The 22,964-nt window shown below is 42.5% G+C and overlaps 1 protein-coding gene across 1 annotated transcript in view; it reads right to left on the bottom strand.

Annotated features, from left to right (window-relative positions):
* Positions 1-8,582: 8,582 nt before the first annotated feature.
* Positions 8,583-22,964, bottom strand: part of TRIM16 (tripartite motif containing 16) — a 33,813-nt gene continuing 19,431 nt past the window's right edge. Inside the window, exons 3-6 of the mRNA XM_007945600.1 lie at positions 16,258-16,491; positions 14,653-14,818; positions 14,070-14,165; positions 8,583-9,166 (exon numbers count right to left, since the gene is read on the bottom strand). Coding sequence (XP_007943791.1) covers positions 8,583-9,166; positions 14,070-14,165; positions 14,653-14,818; positions 16,258-16,491 — 1,080 coding nt within the window. The remainder of the gene's footprint in view (positions 9,167-14,069; positions 14,166-14,652; positions 14,819-16,257; positions 16,492-22,964) is intronic.

The raw sequence follows: 22,964 nt of genomic DNA, 5'->3' as shown, positions 1-22,964 counted from the left end.
CTATATGAATGCTGGTCAGCCTGAAAAAGAGCTTTGAAGACATACTGAAACAATCCTACCTCAGACAAGACTAAAGTCTTCAAATACTGATTCTGAACTTAGGAACCATTGGATCTTTGAGCAAGCTACTTGGTCTCTCTTAGTCTAAGTTCCCATCTTACTGATGAGGAGAAAGAGATGAAGGTGGGTAATAATGATTATGCCCCTTCTAGAGTTCTGGCACAGGATCGGGCAGTGTTTCGTTCTGCTGTGCATAGGGTCGCTATGAGTCGAAAACGACTCGACGGCACCTAACAACAACAGAGTTCTGGTGGTGTAGGGAATAAGGCACTTGACTGCTAATGGGAAGGTCAGAGGTTCAAACCCACCAGCTGCTCCATGGAAGGAAGACCGGGTGATCTACTTCTGTAAAGATTTACAGCCTCAGAAACCCAATGGGGGTCACTATGAATCAGAAATGACTAGATGGCAGTGAGTGAGGGTTGTTGAAAGACTACATAGAATTTATGAGACCAGTTGTAGCTGTTATTGTTACAATTGTTATTACCCTAGATAAAACCAAATGCTTTGTCATATTGTTTGCATATCTAGTGCCCTGTCTTGAGACCAGGCCAAGTTACAGAAAAGCAATGGATTGATCAGAGTTGATTGGGAGAGGTAGTTATGCACCAGGATAAGGGGCATGAGAATCTGATTTAAGCAATCAAATCTGAGATCAATTCTAACAACACAACTTCTATCTGAACAGATATTTGGAGAAATGCTGAGATAGAAACAACATCTAATCTCTTAGGAAGGCCAGACAAAGGAGGGTGGCAGGGAGGAGCATTTGCCTATATAAGGGGGAACACTTTACCCTAGACAAGTACTATAGGCTGAAATAGCTTGTTTTCAAAAATTCAGATTAATTAGGGTATTAATCTGTGAGGCTGACATAGGTCAAAGACACAATTTTGCCCACCTAATTCATCCTTTATTTCACACTCAAAGGCAGATTGTGTCACTCAGAGTGGGGACACAGATTTGAGAGTCAGAGAGACTAGCTCTAATCCCATGTCTTGCTTCTTTGGCTGCTAACCAGAAGGTCAGCAGTTCTAAACCCACCAGCTGCTCCACAGAAGAAAGATGGGGCGATCTACTTCTGTAAAGATTTATACCCTCAGAAAACCAACGTAGGTTGCTGTGACTCAGAATCCACTCCATGGAAGTGAGTTTGATTTTTTTTTTTTTTTTAGGGGGGGAGACATTGGACAAGCTCCTCAAACTTTCTGAGCCCTTCTGCCCTGCACAGTGTTGTTGTTGTTATTATGTGCCGTTGAGTCGGAGAGATATAGAGTACAGATTATATTCATTAACATTAAAAAAAAAAAAAATGTGCTGCCATGATGTGGGATCCAACTCATAGTGACCCCTCCTTGGGTTTCTGAGGCAGTATCACTACAGAGTAGATTGCCCTACCTTCATTCCAAGGAGTGGCTGATGGGTTTAAACCGCCAGCCTTCTGGTGAGCAGTCACATGTCTTAGGCACTACATCACCAGAGCTCCCTCATTAACATTGGAAAGTGTCTTATCTCTGTCCCCACACACCACTATGGCCCTCCCATAGACACACTTAGCATGTGACCTGAGCCTTTCAGAGCAGTAAATAGACTGGACTACAAATGTTGGTAAGAGTTTGTTTTCAACTCCCCTTCCTCCCCTAAGTGATCCTCCTCAAACAGCAGGGAGCCATAGTATGGCTTTGCCACACTTAGTCCCTCCTCTTCTCCACAGCTGCTTGGAGAAGTTGGCAAGGGGCAGCCTTCTGGAACAGATTGGTGAGAGGTGCTCCAAGACAAGGCATTGAGAGCAGGAGCTCTGTCTCCTGCCAACCCAGCAGCCTCCTCATTGGAACTGTGGGCTTGTGGAGCGCTGAGTCTTGTGCAAGACACAGGCTGGGAAGGTGGAACCATTAGAAATCTGGTATTAGAGTTTAGAGTGTCTTGGTGGTACAAAGGTTAATGCACTGGGCTGCTAATAAGAAGTTTGAGTTTCAAATCCATCCAGAGGCATCTCCAAATAAAGAATAATCTGCTTCCAAAAAATCAGCCATTGAAAACTCTGTGGACCACAGGTCTACTATGACACACGTGGAGTCACCATGAGTTGAAGTTGACTTGACCACAGCTACTTTGGTTTTTGGTTTTAGAATGTGTCCTGAATGGTGAGCAGGACAGCGGTCAGAGGGTGAGAATGCCAGATGGGATAGACCAATGAGGGGAAGTGACACAAGTGGTACCTGAAAAAGCAGGCAAGCATGCAGACAAGTTTTTCTGACTAAGCAACACAAGTCCAGTGGAGGCAAACTTATCTCAGAGGAAGGGTGGAGCAGATGAGTATGAATGGAGATTTCTCAAGTATCCAGACTGTAAGTAGCCTGAACCATTCATGCTGGTCCCCTGAACTTCTTTCTGTCTTCTCCTATGCTTTAATCATAACCCTGGTTAAAACCCCTGCCCACACCACCTTAAATCTCTACTTCCTTTTCCCACCCTCCTACATGGTATGGAGAACCCCAGAACATGTGGCTAAAGACTGGGCTGAAGAGGATGAATCATGCCCACTCAGCTCTGTTGTCTTACCTGACCCTCCACTAGAGGTCCTGAGGACTCTCTTGGTCTCCACTTCAGCCTCCCTGCCTCCCCACCAGTCGCCTGCCCTGGGTCAGCCAGAGAGGGGCGGTGGGAAAGCACACGGCTTTCTAAGTAGGAAGTTAGCCATGTATCCCTAGATAACTGCTTCTCTTGGCCTTTTCCCTTTCAGTGGAATGGAGATCATAATTCCACTTGGCTCACAGGTTGTTGTAGGATCAGATGAATGAATGTTTTTGAAAAGGTAAACTATGGGAGCTCTGATAGCATAGTACCTAAGGCACTTTGTCCTTTTCTGATTGACTTACTTCATTCAGCATAATGTCTTCAAGCTCCATCTATATTGTAACATGTATCGAGACTTCATTTCTCCTACTGGCTGAATAGTATTCCATTGTATTTATGTACCATATTTTATTCAATCATTCATCTGTTGGTTGGCGTTTAAGTTTTTTCTACCTTTTGGCTATTGTGCATAGTGATGCAATGAACATTGGTACACTGGAGCTCAGTAGGAATTTTGAAAATTATTATTTTTTTCTGTATGAGACATTAAAACACACACACACATGTGGTTTGTTTTCCCTTCATGTAATCACCAGGGTCAATACGTTATTCATTTGAGGAAAAGGATTTTAGCCTCTAATGACTAGTCACTGCTATGCTGATTTTCAGTCCCAGTTAGATGATCCTTTTCCTCCTCTTCTGTTCCAGTACCTAGCCTCCTCCTCCTGGGAGGTGGTGGGATTTTTCTCAAGACTATAGAGCATACCAGAAATAGAGATAAAAACCAAGTGTGTCCCAGCAAACCTGAATGTCCTGAGCCATTTACCTGAGCCGTACATAGTATGTGCCCTGTGTGTGGACCATGTACATAAGGCGCAATGAACCTCCTTTCAAGGGTTTTTGCTCCTTCTCCCCACCAAGATGTCTAATCCTCACTGTGAAGTGGAGTGGAACTGTCATTGAAATCTGAGTAAGCTGAGGAGAGGCAAGAAGTGTACATACCACCTTTCCTTCAGTCTTCTGTAGAGGCAAATGAGGCTGGAGTAGAGGCTCTGGAATATGAGGCTGTAGAGAAGGGAAGCAACTAGGGATTGCTCTGTCAGTGACCCCAGACATGATTTAGTCACTGAGGGTAACCAGAGAAAGAGTTACATTAGAAGCAGTGCACCAGGACAAGGAAGTAAGTAATCCATCTCATACACTGCCTCATCTACTATTGTTTTGAAAAGTAGATTCTTATTTAGCTCTTCACATGTGAATGTTTTTCACTTCAATTTAAGCCAAATTCTTCTGAGTCACTATATCTGAGCATAGTCCCTTATACATTATACCGTATGTTGAATCACTTAAATTTGAGGATTGTTTTCCAAAACATACAAGAGAGCTCATAAGACCACTATGATTGAGCTAGTGTAATGGATTGAATTATGTCCCCCAAAAATGTGTGCAAACTTTGCTAGGCCTGATTCTCAGTGGTTTGGCCATCATGCAATGTTGTAATTTGGCAGTTATGTAATGATGTAATTATTCCCCATGATTTGCTCTGATATAACCAGCCAATTAGTTGTACATGGATTAGGGTGAGATGTAACATCCTTACTTAGGTCAAAGCCCTGGTTGGGTGTAAGGAGAATTTCCCTGGGGTGTGGCCTGCATCACCTTTTATCTTGCAAATGATTTTAAAAAATAAAGAAAGAAAAGAAAAGGAGAAAGAAGCAAATAAGAAAAGAAGGATCTGTCTACCAGCAAGAAAAGAAGAGCTGGGACCGAAACATGTCCTTTGAACACAGGGTCACTGCTCTGACAGCTTCCTAGACCCAGGGAAAGATTGGTGCCAAGATATATGGAGTTCTCCAAGGGCCCCAAGCCTACAGATGTTGAAAGGAAACAAGGACCTTCCCTCAGAGCCAAAGAGAGAGTGAAAGCCTTCCCCTAGAGCTGGTGCCCTGAATTTGGAATTCTAGCCTCCTAAACTGTGAAAGGGCAGCTCTGGTGGTATAGTGCCTAAGGCATTTGACCACTAACCAGATGGCTGATGGTTCAAACCCACCAGCCACTTCTCAGAAGGAAGATTGGGCAATCTACTTCCATAGTGATACCGCCTCAGAAACTCAAGGAGGGGTCACTGTGAGTCGGATCCAACTCAATGGCAATGCGTGAGTGAGTCAACTGTGAGAGAATAAATTTATGTTTATTAAAGCTATCCACCTGTGATATTTCTATTATAGCAGCACTAGATAAGTAAGACAGCCCTTATACATTTCTATCTTACCAGTTCATCATGAATCTTAAGAGAATGAGGGAATTTAATCAAATCCCTGGAAGAGAATGCCATATGTACTTGGATTTCGAAAAGTTGAGACAAGAATCAATTATGTAGTGGCTAAAAGTACATTCTGATTCTGCAATCACAAACAGTCTAGAAATAGAACAAAACAATTTGGCACCAGAGAGTCTAGAAATAGAACAAAACAATTTGGCACCAGAGGGAGCTCTTGACAAGTTCAGATTTTTTTTTTTTTTTTTTTAATTTTCAAAATAAGGAGATGAAGGTGAGTAAATAAGGAAGACCGGCACACATTTAAACAGCTTGGGGGAAGTGGCAGGGAATATAAAATGGACCTTTGTTCTCCTTGTTATTTTCCTTATTTGTTCATTTATTTGGTTTGTTTAGGGTGTGTTCAATTTTCATACTAAGAAAAAGAAAAATGTAGGCCTATTGCTTGAAGCAATGACATAAAGAAAGCAAATATACCCAACTTTTATTTTGCTTCTGGCCTTTACATCTAGAACAGAAGTACTGAAACAGAAAACTAATGGACATAAAGAGCGAACAGTGAAACAAAGTTAAAGATAGGTGAGGAGACACCTAACAAATCCATTTAATATGAGTTCAGGAATTCTGGCCTAACAAATTACCGCTCAGGACATTAACACAGTTTACCAATGTGACTGCAAGTCAGGCAGTGATCTTTGAGAAATTAGGGAGAATGGCAAAGGACAGAGGACAGGAAGAATTATCTTGATTTTCAAAAAAAAAAAAAAGTAAGGTAGATTCTAGAAACAACAAACTAGCAAACTTGACATTAACCCAAGGGAGAATTCTAAATGGTTTATCAAATATCTCATAAACATTTAGAACAGAAATTGTCCAGCACCAACAACCTACATGGATTCAATAAATACAAGGCAGGCCAAGCTGACCTCATGTTCTCTTTTGAGGGCATCATTAGACAGGTACATCAAGGACATATAGACAGAGTATACTTGATTTACAACACATATTGAAGAAGTCTTTCATCATGTCCTGTGGATAAAGGGATATTATTTTACAATTAGACCAATGCAAAGGAGTTCCCTGATGGCACAAATAGTTAAGCACTCAGCTACTAACTGAAAGGGTGATGGCTAGAATTCACCTAGAGGCAGTGTGTTAGTTATCTACTACTGCTATAACAGAAAACCACAAGTGAGTGGCTTTAACAAACAAACATTTAATTTCTCACAATTTTGAAAGCTAGAAGTCTGAGTTTAGGGTGCCAGCTCTAGGGAAGGCTTTCTCTTTCTGCTGGCTCTGGGAGAAGGTCCTTGTCTCTCTGAGGTTCTGCTCCAGGGCATCTTCACGTGGCTTGGCATCTCTCTTCCCCATCTCTGCTAGCTCATTTACTTGTTTAATCTTTTATATCTCAAAAGAGACTGACTCAAGACACATCCTACGCTAATCCTGCCTCATTAACCTAAAAAATCAACCATTTCCAAATGAGATGATAGCCACAGTTGTAGAGGTTAGGAATTACAACAAATATTTTGGGGGGACACAATTCAATCCATAACAGGTACATTGGAAGAAAGACCTGGTGATCTACTTCCAAACATTCACAGCCTAAAAACCCTGTGGAGTGCAGTTCTACTCTAAAACACAGAGTCACTATGAGTCAGAAGCAACTTGATGGCAACTGGCTTTACCAATGCAGAACTTACTGAACAACTAAACCCAAAGGGCTTAGACTCTGTATTTGGCCCTACCCTACTCAATAATTTTATCAACAAGACTTACAAAAAAATTATTCCAATTCTGCACATGACACTCTGTCTGTAAGGAGAGCTAATAAGTTGGATGCAGAATCATGAATCAAAACTCTCTCAGCAAGAAGCAATGATGTGATGAAATTAAGGTAAAAATACATTTAAATCCTACTCTGTGTAAGTCATCAGATACAAATATAGAATGGTGAATCTGGAAGGAAGTCAAATTATGCTAAAGAAATATACTCTTGCCACAGGATTATCAGACTGGTAGAAGAGGGAAAGACAGGATTGATGCAGGGTGTAGGAAAAGGCCTGAAAGTTGTATTTCTAATGAAGCCCTACTAGGAACTTCAGGTTAAATGTAGTTTGTAATTTGGTTTCTATTTTGACTAAACCCTTGAGGAATGTTAGCTATTTATCTATGGAAAGATAATGGAACAATTGTTGTTGTTGTTGTTGTTGTTATGTGCCGTCAAGTCGGCCCCAACTCACAGTGACCCCTCCTTGGGTTTCCGAGGCAGTATCACTACAGAAGTAGGATTGCCCAACCTTCCTTCCGAGGACTGGCTGGTGGGTTTGAACCGCCAGCCGTCTGGTTAGCAGTCAAGTGACTTAGCCACTATGCTACCAGAGCTCCCAATGGAACAATTAGAGGATGCAAAGTCTAGAAAGCATAAAGGAAAGTGGAAAATTTAGTATGAAAATAAGAATACTTCCAAAGAGAACATGAGAGCTGCTCTCCAGCACTTGAAGAACTGTCCTGTGAAAGAGAAATTAGATAAATCCTTGTAGTCTATGTGACTTCAAGCGAGCAAACTGAGACCCCTCCCCAGAGCTCATAGGGGCTAAGATTGGATTTAGATAAGCAATTTCTTATAATCCTTGCTGAAACAAGGATTGTCTAAAAAGGGAATGAGCTGATATGTGCAGTATTGAAAAGGTTCCTACAGTTTGCAATCAGCTACTAACCTGATCATGGTTTAACTCACCCAGCAACACCATGGAAGAAAGACTTAGTAATCTACTTCCATAAAAATTACAGCCAAGAAAACTATGGAGCAGTTCTGCTCTGTTAACATATGGAGTCTCCATGAATCAGATTCAACATCATGGCAACAGTTTTGGTTTTTGGTTTGATGCAGTGGTGAGCTCTCTACCACTGCCCAACTAGATAGGTCAGTCAAACATGGTGCAACCATGTGGATTTGCAAACTGTCAGATAAGAGTTTACAACTCTCTGCTTATGATATATACTTTATTATGTGGCTTATTACCTTATACACATCATCTATGACCTAATGAGGATATTAGTGTGGCTTAGTGGTTAGAAGTTCAAACCTGATTTCTAGTTCTGCCACCAGTTCATCATGTGACCTTAGTTAGCTACCCACCCTGGACCACAGTGTCTCCTTCTGCAAAATGTGATGATAGTTCATCTACACCATAAGATTGCTGTGAGGTTTAAATGAGCTGAAGCACAGGAAGCACTCAATGTCTAACACATAGGAAATGCCCAACAGAGATAGCAATTTATTGTGATTACTCTGAAAACTTTGTAGTCAGCTGAAGATCCCTCATTACCAATGCTGTGATGTTTGCCTGAGCAGACAAGAGAATATCATTGGAAGATGATGAGGGGAACTTAGGCCTTCCTGGAAGCTATGCTTAAGGCTAACTATAAAGTTATAGAGAGTAGCACTGCATAGAGCAAGATGGAACAGCTGAGACAGAACTCAGCTGATGGCAGAAGCCATGAACTTCTTTTGGTTCATGGACCCCTATGGTCTCAAAAGCCAGTTATCACTGCTGGCCAATTTATTAACACCCAGTTATTAACATCCCTAAGTCCCCTTTCAAATGAAAGCTTCTACCATATATTTGTGGCAAGCAGAGGTATGGTATGTGGATCCTGGAGTCTAGGGAGTAGGCTCCACTGAGGATGGTGCCACCTTCTCAGGTTCTTCTCCTAGATCCATAATCCGGATGGAGTTTTCCTTCTTGGAAAGCCAGAAGGCAGGGTAGACTGGCTCAGAAAAATTGCAGTCAAACTTGTGAACTAGAGTCATGGCACCAGGCTCTATGCCATAAAAGGAGAGGGTCCTTCCTGGGAAGTCAATGAATATCCCCAGCCTCCGGAAAGGGCTGGCTTTAAGCAGGATCTCTGTGTCACTGTGCCAGGCCCGGAATTCTTTCCCATTCCAGTGAAGGCTCCAGGAAAAGTTGTTTCCAGAAATGCAGCTGTTGCGCTCCTCCCCTTTCCTGTCTATGCCTTTGTAGGTCAAGCCAATGTAGGTTCCTGCTCCAGAGATCTCTACTTCAAAATAGTACCTGTGCAGGTACAGACTCTGTTGGGACAGTACCTGCCGCCAATGCATGAACCTGTTAGGGTGGTCAGGGTAGGGATGTTCCCAGGGCGTAGTATTGGTGACCTTGCGGTTGTCCTCCTGGAGCCGGAGATATCTGTGTGCCGTGTCTGGATCAAATGTCATATTATAGGCATCTGAAGAGATAGAGAAGGCAGAGAGAGTGGTTCAGGAACTGACAATTGAGTCAGAGAGAACACTAGAAGCCCAGCTGGCCTCCAAAGTTTAAGAAAACATCAATTCCCTATTCTCTGTTTACCAAGATGGCTATTCCTTGTCTAAAACAGGTATGTGAAAACCAGAACAAAGGTCACTCCACTTGCTTCCTTTCTGAAGCTCAAACTGCTTGGCATTAACTGCATTGTTTGCTGAACTGGATTAAGAAATAATATTCATTAATTCACTAATTCATTCATCCAAAAAATTTGTACTGAAGGCCAATGTTGGGAAGGGTTTGGGGAAATAGGCATACATACACTCACACTGATTCAGTCATTCTTTTTTTTCTTTAATATTTGACTAATATTTAGCATAATGAACTCTTGAACATTCTCATACTTCTCTTCTGTGTTCCCTGATCCCAGAGACTAGCTCTTCCATACACCCAGTTGCTCAAGTCAAAATATGAAAGTTATTTGTGACAACTCTTTTGCCCTCATCCTCATTCTCCACCTCTCCGCACACAAAGAAGCAGCAGAAAGTCCTATAGATTCTACCTATTCCTCTCCAGCCACATAGCTTCAACTCCAGCCTAAGTCCCCATCAAATCTCACCTGGGCTAGAGCAATAGGTTCTTTACTGGTCTTGCTTTATCTATCTGTCTATCATCTATCTATCTACCTATCACCCTTTCAATACATTACCTATGACAGACTCACAATGCTTGTTCAAAGGTGTAGGCTGAGGTGAATCATGTCATTCCAACTTAAAACCCTCATTCTAAGGATAAAACTGGGATCCTCTCACCCTGGTCTGCAATGCCCTGTGTGCCTGGCCCTTGCCTGTGCCTCCAATTTCATCTCCTGTCCTGTCACACTTGGGCTCCACACTCCAGCCACACTGACTGCAGACCTACCCAACACAATTGCCACTTTGGGGCTTCAGCCACAGACTATTCCCTCCATGACATAGTCTTTGCCCTACTCTTTGTCTGGGTGATTCCTGTTTATCCTCTCAGGTTGCATTGGAGAGTTCACGTTCTCAAGGAGACCCTCTATGACTCCCTGATCTGAATCATATCCTTCCATTATTTTCTCTCAGTGTACTTTGGTTTTTTAAACTTCATGGTATTCATCACAATTTGTAATAATTTACTTGTATATTTGTTTAATGCTGATCTTCCTCCTAATTGATAAACTCCACATTTTGTGTAGGATTCTTTCCTGGGGTTACAGCACAAAGATGTTCAAATAAATTAATTTGCCATATTATGGGATAAAGAATTACTTTTCCACAATTAATTTGAACTTTACCTCCTGGTTTCTGAGCAATAACTCTGAGGAGCTCTGGTGGTGTAGTGTGTAAGGCATTTGACTGTTAACCAGAAGGCTGGTAGTTCAAACCCACCAGACACTCAGAAGGAAGATCGGACAATCTACTTTTGTAGAGATACTGCCTCAGAAACCCAAGGAGGGGTCACTATGAGTCGAAATTGACTTGACTTGACTCTAAAACCTTGGAATTTCCTAAGTAATTGAGGTGCCTTTTTTTTTTTCTTTTAATCTACTTGTAGTCCACACTACCACTAACTTCTGGGCCTGATATCAGCTGGTTTCATAGGAGGGAGAAAGGTTAATGCAATCAGTTATGACTATGTAATGAAGCCAATAAAAGTTCTGGACATGGACGCTCCATGGGTTTCCTGGGTGGTGAAAGACATCAATGCATATGGGAAGCTAGTGTATACCTTGGGACATGGAATTTCTACATTTGGAATCCTCCCAGATCTTGCCTTATGAATTGCTTCATTTATATGCTTTAGTGCTATAATAAAGCTGTAATCATAAGTATAGCTCTTTCTATGAATTTTGTGAGTTGTTCCAGTGAATAATTGAACCTAAAGGAGTAGTGGGACCCAGTAGGTCAGAAGTGCAGGCCAGCTCGTGGCTAGTATTCTGAAGGTAGTGGAAAACTCTAAATTTGTAGCCATCAGGTCAGAAGTGAGGGTGTCATGTGGACTCACAAACTTGCAACTGCCATCTGTCTATTTAACAGTCTGAAGGACAGTGTTTTTTTAACTTGTGAGATCTGACCTAATTCTAGATAGCTATGGTCAAAGAAAGAAGCTCTGTTTGGCAATGTGGAATAAAACTCAAAATCATTTGGAGGAAAAAAAGTGTGGGGGGGGGACCAGGTTTGCTGGTCTGATAGAGCCTGGTGGAACCACTAAGACTATGGCCCCTAACTGCCCTTCAGGTCTGGAATTGAACCCACACCTGTGGTTTCCAGCCGAACAAAAGACAGGTATATGGGTTGAACATTTACCTCAAGTAGATACTCCCCTTGGAGAGAACAATCATGGGAGAAAGAAGGGCTGCTTATGCAAAGGGAGACAGCTCAGGGGGCAGGAGTCCATGATGGGATGGACACAGGGAAGAGGTGACTATGGGGAGGAAGTGGGAGGGGAGCTGTTGCATTGTGGTAAACTGTGGTCAATGTCATGAGACAAAGTATATGTAAACTGCTGTATGAGACAAAGTATATATAAACTGCTGTATGGAAAGTGAATTTGCTCTGTAAATCTTCACCCAAATCACAATAAAAAAAAAAAAAAAAAGAAGAAGAAGCTCTGTTTGAGCAGCTGGTGTCAGAACTAAACAGAGAAAAGTGGATATTTAATATTTTATATTTGATTGCTCAATGTACAAATAGATTAGCATATTAAAGGCTATAGACAAATCTTGTAACTAAAATTATTTTAGTTTAACCCAGAGCTTTTCTAACTTCTTTATGTTTATGTAATAGAAATTTTTAGGTCAATAAAAATATATCTTGGAAGAAAAGAAGGAAAGAAATTAAAAAAGGAAAAATGAGTATGAGCTCATGAGTTTAAAAGACATATATTCTACAGCTCTGGGTTACTAAAGTATCCCATTAGCAGTGTCACTTTTACCTTACCACCAACTCATGTCAACCCTTATCCAGAATTTGGACAATAATATCTTTCTCCTCTGTGGGGTTTCAAGACTCGTTGGAGGGTTGTTGCTGTTGTTAGGTGCTGTTAAGTCAGCCCCTACTCATAGAGATCCCATGTACAAAAAGATACACTGCCCAGTCCTGTGCCATCCTCACAATGGTTGCTATGTTTGAAATCATTGTTTGCAGCCATTCATCTTGTTGGGGCAAGAAAAAAATCAAGATGGGTCTGGAACATTTTTTAGTGCCAGGAAGCAATGGTAAATGCTTCCTGAATGAAGACTGTCAAGAGCAGTGCTAAAAGAAGAAAGAAGCCAGCTTCAAAGTGACTTCCAACTGACCAAATTGGCAATTTGAGCAACAAAACTTTGATCATGGAAATAAGGTGAGTCTGTAAAAAAGTTTATTATAATATTCAGAAAAATTGATATTATATGTGAAAAAACACATTTTAATATAAAATAATTGAGATTGTGAAAGCATATGTTTTTCATTTTAATGCTAAGAATAAGGAGTATTTGGTTTCCTGTATCATGTCTGTTTATAAAATATAAATGTGCTTCTGTCATGAAGCAGGAAAGATTAAGGAAACTATGTGGAAGCCAAAAGATTCTGGGGGAGAAATAGAAACTGGGTCAAGAACAGCCAGAACCCTAGGTCCCACATATTGATCAGGGAGGAAAGGGGTCCAATGGTCCTTACCAGAAATCAAGCAGAAGCAGCATATTCCATAAAAATGAATTAGCCAAATGTCATAAACATGAGCATGCATTATGCAATCATTCCTTTTCTAGGAGATGAAGCCTCGTGGACTTCTAAACTGTAATAAAGTACTAATTAAAATCAGCCAATGAAATCTCCATGGATCACAACTGTCCAATCTCATTATGTATGGAATCACCATGAATTGGAGGCTGACACAACAACAGCTTACAGCAACCATTAGCAATAGTGTTTTCAGTAATGCTAAGGGATCTCTGGTAGCATAGTGCCTAAGGCACTTGACTGCTAATCAGAAGGGTGGTGGTTCAAACCCCCCAGCTGCTCCTTGGAAGGAAGATAGGGCAATCTACTTCTGTAGTGATACTGCCTCGGAAACCCAAGAATGGGTCGCTATGAGTTGGGTCTGACTTGACAGCACATAACAACAACAACAGTAATGCTAACAGACCAGGCCAATATCACATAAGGACAGGACAAATGGATTACGGCCAAGCCAGACTCAAAAGTGTATCATTTAATAAATAGACTCTTCAAAAATATCAAGGTCAGGAAAGGCAAAGACAGACAGAGGGACTGTCCCAGACTAGAGGAGACTAAGAAGACATGAAGATATCTGTGATCCAAATTGTAGTCTGGGCCAGAAAAATAAGGACAATAGTGGAAAATATGTGAACAATTGGTGAAATCTGGGGGAAAAAATTATCAATTATTAACATGTTAATTAATAGCATGTGTTAATGCTATACTATGGCTATAAAACCAAAAACCAAACTCACTGCCATTGAGTTGGATCTGACTCATAGCAACCCCTCCTTGGGTTTCCAAGGTGGTATTGCTACCGAAGTAGATTGCCCAATTCTTCCTTCAGAGGAGTCTCTGGTGGGTTTGAACCGTCAGCCTTCTGGTTAGCAGTCAAATGCCTTAGGCACTATGCCACCAGAGCTCATTGTTAAAGTTTGGAGAAGCAGGACAGAAGGAAATTCTTTGTCCAATTTTTGCTAATTTTTTTTAAGTCTAGAATTATTTCAAAACGAAATTTTAAAAAATAAAAGAATTACATTTTAAAAGTCTATCATTTAGTGATAGACACGAGGGTGCAAGAACCTGAAACCTATATGAAAAATGGTAGTTCAGCAAAACATTACACGGACAATGGTTGGAAAAACTGTTCACATAACTTACACTGGAGGAACTCTTCTCTGCTGCTGGGCTCAGGTTTTGAGGTCTGATATTTGTGCTGAATGATGGTAGACACTTGAGTTCTGATGTCATACTCTTCTAGAAAATCAGAGAATTGTGAATGCACACCTATCCAAGCGGTCAGAAGAACCTAAAGAGCAGCACTTTCCAGATACCCTTCTCAGGGCTCCCAGGGGGAGGAAGGGGCCAGAGCCTAGTAACTTCTCAGAGAACCATGCTCAATGGACCACATTTCTCTTGTTAATAAAGCAAAATAAACTGAAAAACAGATCCCAAACTCTTTGGATTTCACTTAGAAGTACAGGTATCAGCCACCTGACAAGCTAGTCTTACAAATGCTAGTCAATTGCATGATGTGCCTAACTCACTTTCTCTGGGACTCAGTTGTAAAATAAAATCATCAAGATCAGTATCCATTAGGAACATGGACTGGCTGAAGGACAGCTTTGAAAAATGACACATTTACCCTGACTTCTCCCTGCCTTGCCTTGCCCTCTCTCTTCTTCCCCATCAACCACTCCTAGAGACAAATATACCACAGCAAATGGTCCAGAATGTTTCTCACCTTCCTTGGCAAACTCCTGAAGCTTCTCCTTATAGTTCTGCAGCAGCTGGATTAAGTGTACCGTGGAGTCTGTGATGACCTTGCGGATGCCAGAGAGCTTATCCTTCAGTCTAATGTAAACACTCGGGAAGGCACTGTCCTCCATGTTCTTAAACTTGCAATATTCCTGCAGAAAAGGAAACATGACAGATGCTACTTCTCAGTTTTTCTCCCTCATTAAAGTGTTAACTATGCTTATCTCTGAGTGAAGGCATATGGGTGACTTTTTCCCTTCATATTTTTCTGTATTTTCTGTGTTTTTCACAGTAAAGATTTATGTTTGTTGTAGCTAGAAGGAACTTTGTGTAAAAATGGAATCAAGAAAAACTATTTATATTTGTACATACTGAAGGTGGAGTCTTGGAATTACTTGCTTCAACCTACTCTTTGATAAATGAAGGATTTGAGACTCAAAGAGGTTAAGTGATTCTCTAAAAACCATACAACTATTTAGTGATAGAAAGCAGTGATGGTTTTTTGGTAGAATTTTCACATTCCGTACAGCAGACTTAGGTTTGATTCCTGGCCAATGCACCTCATGGGCAGTCACCACTTCTGTGACAGCCTCGTCTATCAGGGGAGGCTTAGCTGTTGCTATGATGCTGAAAAGGTTTTAGCAGAGCTTCCAGACTAAGACAGACTAGGAAGAAAGATCTGATGATCTAATCAACCAGTGAAAACCCTATGGATCACAATTGTTTGATCCATAATCAATCATGGGGATATTGTAGGACTGGGCTGAGTTTTATTCTGTTGTGCATGGGGTCTTTATGAATGGAAATCAATTCACTGGCAGTTAATAACATTCAGTGACAGGTCCAGGGTGATGGGACTCACACCCAGAATAGTGACTTTTCTTTGCAAGGCTCCATGTTCTCCAGGACTGGTTCTAATGGGATATTACTTACTATATAAAGTACATTATAATGGAAAAAGTCCCATCTGCTCCAGTAGCCTTCCTTAATCACCCCAATATACAACTGCTCTCTCTGTGAAAGGGAGTAGATCTCTGGCCTCATCCTCATCAGCCAGCCCTCCATAGTACTGCTTATCAAACATAACGCACTATGATCACATCACCCCTGGCCTAAAGACTTCATGATAAAGAACAAGCTATTCTGGTCATAACGTGCTGATGCCTTACTGGTACTGCAGCCTTGTCACAGCATCCTGTGCTCCATCCTTGCTAAAGTCCCTTAGTATCCCAAATCAGCTATCCTTTCCTAAACCTCTCTGCCTTTGCAATGCTGTTCCTCTACTTGGAACATCCTTCTGCTTGAATCTTACTCATCTTCCAAGATATGATCCAAGCCCCCTCCCCTGCTCCTTAATTCTGCTGACTCAGGACCTGCATCTCTGTGTTCCTATAGCTCCCCATGCACCCTGCTTATCACAAACAGGTTCATTGTTGCTTATAGATCTATTGTCTCCACCAGTCTGTCTTTGAGGACAGGGACAGGGTCTTCATTGACTCTATAACCAAATTTCTAATACAGGCTGAGTTAAGTGTGGATGTTCCCTGGAGACATTCACATGGACGCCTCCTCTGCTCTCTAGCCTACCTACCTCCAAGAACAGGACAGTGTTGCTGATGGCAGCCACCCTCTCCAGTTCCTGTTTGCTCTTCTCCATTTCTGCACTCCTATGCTCCAGGTGGGCCTTGATGCCATTGGTCTGACTCAGAGCAGCTTGCTCCTTCTCCTCCAGGAAGAGCATCACATCAGCCTGGGCCTTCCTCACAGCAGCCAGGAGTTCCCCAAACTGCTCTTCAGCCACCACCTTCACTTCTGAGACTGACACCTGGTGGGGCAGAGGCAGCCAAGAACCTGTTAGTGAGCTGTCCAACTTTATCAGAACTTTAAAACATAAACTTTGAGAAACACATAAATTAGACAGAATTTTTCTACTGTAAAAGGAAGCTCTTATTTTCATATGAATTCTAGGTTCCTTGGAAAAGGATTTATTCTCCAGGGTGTAGGAGTTCTTGGGTGGTCAAGCAGCTGATGCAGTTGGTTACTAACCAAAAGGCTAGAGGTTTGAGTCCACCTATGGGTGCCTCACAAGAAAGTCTTGGTTATATGCTTCTAAAAAATCAGCCATTGAAAACCCAATGGAGCCTAGTTCTACTCTGACACACATGGGTCACCATGAATTGGAGCTGGCTCAATGGCAACTGAGCTTCAGGGTGTAAGGACTTATTTACCAGTCACTAACTTAGTCTCTTCATTAATGACAGAGCAGATTATATGATCTCTGAGATCCCTCCAGCTCTGACAGGCTGGTGCTATTATTCAGGTTCCCAATATTGATTTTCCTACCAGGAAAATATATGTATTCAGTTCAGTTGATAGTTATATTTCTCACAGTAAATTAATAATTTGACATTGTGTATACCATACATTTTCTTTTTTAGCATTTCATTCTATCTACTTAAACTGACCACTCGGCTAATCAGAGCTGAAAGCAGATCTCAGTTTACAGTGTCTCTACTAGACACAAAGTCTCCACAAATTATCCAGGATTTGTGCAGATGACCGAGCCCTCAGGCACTAGCAGATGAGCACACCCATGCAGCATGGGGTGCCACATTCAGATAAAATATAAAACAAAAGCAACAGGACAGATATTAATGATTTGCATGATGATCCTTGTACATGCGGGACTCTGACATGGTAAAAACTTTTTATAAATTTGTTCAATAAAGAAAGGTTATATTTACAGAGGCAATCCAAGTTTGAGTGTAAGTATTGGTGCTGACAGCTCTCTCTGATAAGTGTTGTTGTTGTTGTTATGTGCCATCGAGTCGGACTCGACTCATAGCGACCCCTCCTTGGGTTTCTGAGGCAGTTATCACTACGGAAGTAGGATTGCCCAACCTTCCTTCTGAGGAGTGGCTGGTGGGTTTGAACCACCAGCCTTCTGGTTAGCAGTCAAGTGCTTTAGCCACTATGCTACCAGAGCTCCTACTGATAAGTAGTTTCATCATATTCCACAAACACTAATTATCTTGTTAAACTTAATATAAAGGTCTTAGATACAATGCTCTTCTCTCATACACCTTTTATCCTCACCCTACAGCCCAGAGCCCAGTCTCTCCCTGCCCCAGTCTCCCCTATTGTCCTCACTTACCCCCATCCCATGTTAGAGCTCTCTGAGCAGCCCATTCAGGTAAAATCTGTTCTATATATCTCCTCTCAAGAGTAAGGGCAAGCGCTGAACACCCAGGGCTCCAAAGGGCAGAAAACAACAAACATCCTCTGGCTAAGGCTGCAGGTACAGTGCCCTCCCCTGGCAAGGAGGATGGGGTAGCAGGGAGAGAGAATAAGACCCAGTTCTGGTTACCTAGTGCCACTCTGACAGGAATATACCACAAATGAGATGGCTCGAACAAACAGGAGTTTACTCTCTTACAATTTGGAGGTTTTTAAGTCCGAATTCAAAGTGCCAGGCTCTAGGGGTTGGGTGAAAGCCCCTTGATCTTGGCTTCAGCTCTGCCTCTGTCTCCTGGCCCACTGAAGCCAGAAGCCTTCTCCACTCAGGCAGCTGCTGGCTCCTGAGGGTGACAAGCTCAAGGTCAACAACTAAAAGGCACTGTCCCGCTGTTACCAGACCACATGGAAGGCCATTAATTCAAGTCCATTGAAGGTCCCAAGGTTGGCAGAGCATGGCAGGCTGCTGAACAATGACACGGCTACATGCAGGGTTCAAGCATGCCATAAGCTAGAGACCATTCCCAAAGCTGTTTCTTATATACAGGAAGCAGACCATGTACCCAAAGCAGCTACTCAGCTGCTCCAATAGATTCACCATGGAGTAAATTACCAATCTCACCATGGGGAATAACTACATCCAGCTGCCCAGCCACTCAACCAAGCCCAGTCAAGTTGACACACAAACTTAACCACCACAGACCCAATCAAGAATGAAAACCTTGGTAAGGTGAGGACTCAGAAGGGATGGAACTCTAGGCCCAAGGTACATGAAGCCTTGAAGTTTGAAGAGAAATAGGAAGGAAGACACTACAGGGGAGGAATTGTGCTTGGCTGGGGATCCTCCCTCAGACTAGGGCTCCATAATGCAATCATGCAAGAATTCTTAGTATCCAGTCAGATTCTGATCTGATGATGAAGAAAGAAGTGAGCAGAGAAAGGAAGCAAGGGACTTTGTTTCTGGAATAGGGTTGGGGAAAAATCATAAAACCTCTCTGCATCTTATTTTTTATGCCAACTGTTCCATCACCTACTGGCTTCCTTGAGGTTCAGACAGCTGGACAGAGCTGGAAAAAACTAAACTATGGTAATGAAATTAAGAAAGAAGGTGGATGGGAGATTTTCTCCAAATTCCTCAAGTCCAGGCCAAAAAGAACCTAAAGACAGGTGATAGTGTTGAGATGCAAAGGCAGCAAAAGAATTAGTTTGGGCAGCCCCTTACACAGTGTTTTACAGTTGAAATTCTTTCCTGGGTCATTTTTTCCAAGACTTGACCTTCTTTCCTCAAATCAACAGAAATTCAGTGCCATCAAGTCAATTCCAACTCATAGCAGCCCCCATTGGATTTCCAAGGCTGTAAATTTATAGAAGCAGACCACCTCATCTTTCTTCTGTGGAGTAGCTAGTAGGTTTGAATGACCAACCTTTTGGTTAGCAGTCAACTGCCTTAACCACTACACCACCAGAGCTCCTTACCTAGGACCCAGTAATCCAAAAGGTCCAGAAGCAAATGCCACCACATCAGCCCTCACATCTTAAGACCTGGGTTCACCGTACTGTCTGAAGGAACCTAAGACTGAGGCATATTACCTGGGCCCCATGTGGACCACTTTAGCAGCACACATGCCACCATGGTCTCCACTAGGTATTACCTTGGGACACCCTCTGACTTTCTACCTGTTTCCCTCTTCCATCTACCTGGGAATAAGGAGCCTTTGCTGTCTGGCTGTTGGTTGATTGTTATGTGCTGTCGAGTCAGACCTGACTCATAGTGACCCCTCCTTGGGTTTCCAAGGCAGTATCACTACGGAAGTAGATTGCTCCATCTTCCTTCTGAGGAGTGGTTGGTGGGTTTGAACCACCAGCCTTCTGGTTAGCAGTCAAGTGCCTTAGGCACTATGCTACCTAATTACATAAAATAACAATCATAAGAACAACCAGTATTTAGTAAGTGCTTACTAAATGCAGGCACTGTGTTAAGCATTTGACGTGCTTTATCTCATAGCACCCTAAGAGAGGAGGCAATTTTATGGCCCCAATTCTTAGATAAGGAAACTGAGGCACGATTGAGTAATTTGCCCAAGATCAACAGCTAAGTTTTTGACCTTTTCTTTTAACCATCATTCTGTACAGCTTCTCAGTAGGCACTGAAGTGGGGGATCCTGGATGGCTCCAGACACAGCAGCTCAGCAGGCACAGCCTGACCCTGTCCCTCTGGACACTGGCACACTCAGCAGGATAATCAGGAGAGGTAAATGGGTCATTCAATGAGTTTTAAGCCCATGCACTGTTGCCCTGTGGGAGATGGCAGGCAGAGTCTTCAATCCCAGCCTTTTAAACTGAGGCCCTCAAGCACCAAGCCTTGGACCTGAGAATGGACAGGTATTAGGCTTGGATAGCTGTGAGCAACAGAGACACCACCTACACTCAGAATGTACTACATATACAGGATGTGGCTGAGCAGGTAATCAAGCCTCTTCAGCAATTCCTGAGTCAACTGTTGACTAGAGATGCTACCTTGTCATTATGAAAACTGGATTCTGAGACAATTACTCACTGTGGAGTCCCTGGGTGATGCAAACAGTTAACATGCTTGGCTGCTAACTGAAAGGTTAGTGGTTCAAGGCCATCCAGAGGTGCTTCAGAAGAAAGTCCTGGTGATCTATTTCCAAAAAATCAGCCATTGAAAACCCTATAGAACACAATTCTACTCTGACAAAAATGGCTTCGCTATGATGAATCAGAATTGACTTGACAGCAACTGGTTTGGTTTTTTATTTAATCATAACTATTTAAATATAAATTTCAAATTGTATTTTAATATTGCTGTTTTGGTACTCTAGTGCTGCTATAATAGACATACTACCACTGGATGACTTTAACAAACAGGGATTTATTCTGAGTTCAAAGTGCCAACTTTAGTGGCCGGGTGAAGGCTCCTCAACCTTGTGCTTCAACTCTGCCTCTGTCTACCCCGCTGAAGCTGGAGACATCTCTTAACTCAGGCAACTGCTGGCTGCTGAGACTGACAAACCCAAAGCTGACAAGTAGAATGGGACATTCCCAAGATTGTTAAGCAACACAGCAGGCCACTAGGTCAAGTCCAAAAATAGTCTCAAGATAGGCAGAAAACATGCCAGGCCACTGAGAAGAAGACTTGGCCAAATGCAGGATCCAAATCTTCCAAAAAGCTCAGAGACCTTTCTCAAGGCTTCATAAATACTGGAAGCAGACCACATCCCTAGGGCAGCTACTCATAGTAGATTCCACTATGGATTTGATTACCAGTCTCATCATAGGAAATAACTAAATCCAACTGCCCAGCCACTCAAAACCAGGCCCAGCCAAGTTGACATATAACCTTAATTACCACAACTGCAAAGAAGTAAAAGCCAACAAATCTATTTCAGAAAACTACCCAGTTTTGCTTATACGCTTTTTAAGAAGAAGCCAGTGTTTGGGGCTGGTTCCACATTAAGCAATGTATTCTAGCTCTCTCTCCTCCTTATCATCCCCATGCCCTCAGGTGGCCCTACTCAGTGAGTCAGAGAGGCCCCTTGGGTACTCTGACCTACTCATGATCACCACCAGAAAGTAGGAACAGGATAAAGCATGGGGGAACCAAAATGAGGGGTATCCCAGGAAATAAGCAGAATCTACTGACTCTCCACAATTATGATATACTTAGGTTCCTAATAGGTTCCCTCAGGCTGAGAGGCATGGGTCTGAACAAAAAATCAAGGGCCCACTGAAGGCTTCTGTTCTGGTTACCTCATGCTGTTCTGAGAAGAATATACCACAAATGGGATGGGTTTAACAAACAGGAGTTTACTCTCTTACAATTTGGAGGTTTTTAAGTCCAAATTCAAAGTGCCAGGCTCTAGGGGCTGGGTGAAAACCCCTCAACCTTGGGCTTCATCTCTGCCTCCTGCTCCTGGCCCACTGAAGCTGGAGGCTTTTCTTCACTCAGCTGCTGGCTGCTGAGGCTGACAAACCCAAGGTCGACAAGTGAAAAGACACAGTCCCAATATTACCAAACTTCATGGCAGGCCATTAATTCAAGTCCATTAAAAGTCCCGCAATCAGCAGAGCATGGCAGGCTGCTGAACAATGACTTGGCTACATGCAGGGCTCAAGTGTGCCATAAGCTGGGGACCATTCCCAAAGCTGCTGCTTATATACGGGAAGCAGACCACATCCCTAAAGCAGCTACTCAGCTGCGTGTGGTAGATCCCACCATGGAACTGATTGCCAGTGTCATCATGGGGGATAACTACCACCAGCTGCCCAGCCAAGGAGTTCCGGTAAGATGGTGGAATATGCAGAAAGACTGCACAGACCCTCTTCAACAAAGAAAAGGGGAACCAATTAACACAGATACAGAAGATAATCCTGGACCCCTCAGTCTTGAAGGGAAGGATATAGAAGTGGACTAAACTCCAACTAGCAGAAGAATTTGCATGAAAACACCAAAGAAGGAGACATATGGAGCTGTGGTCTGGTAGTGATCCTTAAGGCAGACAGCTTGAATATTGCCGAGTGGTAATAGGACCTAAGAATTAACCTAAAAATCAGCCCTGCTAGCCAGGGACTGCATGGAGGACTGCTCTGGTGGCTTGTGAATAAAAGGGGAAGCAGCAAAGAGGAAGGCAGGCTGAGCTGTGGACTTTTGCCTTCCTGGAGGGCACAGCCATTTTGAATGTTTACAAGCAGTTTGACCATTTTGGATATTTAAAGCAACAGCATTCTCCCAGATTCCAGGGACTTAAGAACAGGCTCCACTTACAGGGAACCCCAAGGATATTCCGGACCCGGACGACTGGAAAGGTGTGATATTCCCCTTGTTAATCTTATACCCCACACCCTCTTGGTGAACAGAGGTGCGGTCATCCCTCACTCCCACCCACCTTCTGGGCCAGCAGGAATTCCATCCCAATCTGCGTGCTGGGATGGAGCCTGGGTGCCCTGCCCCAATTTTTTTTTTCCTGTTTTTCAGTTTGTTTGTTTTTGTCTGTTTTAAAACTATTATTATTACTTTTGTCTTTTTTACAATTATTCTTTATT

Source organism: Orycteropus afer, unplaced genomic scaffold, assembly GCF_000298275.1.
Source record: "Orycteropus afer afer isolate SDZICR_OR568_19922 unplaced genomic scaffold, OryAfe1.0 scaffold00139, whole genome shotgun sequence".
Taxonomy (NCBI): Eukaryota; Metazoa; Chordata; class Mammalia; order Tubulidentata; family Orycteropodidae; genus Orycteropus; species Orycteropus afer.
This window is presented reverse-complemented; position numbering and strand designations above follow the sequence as displayed.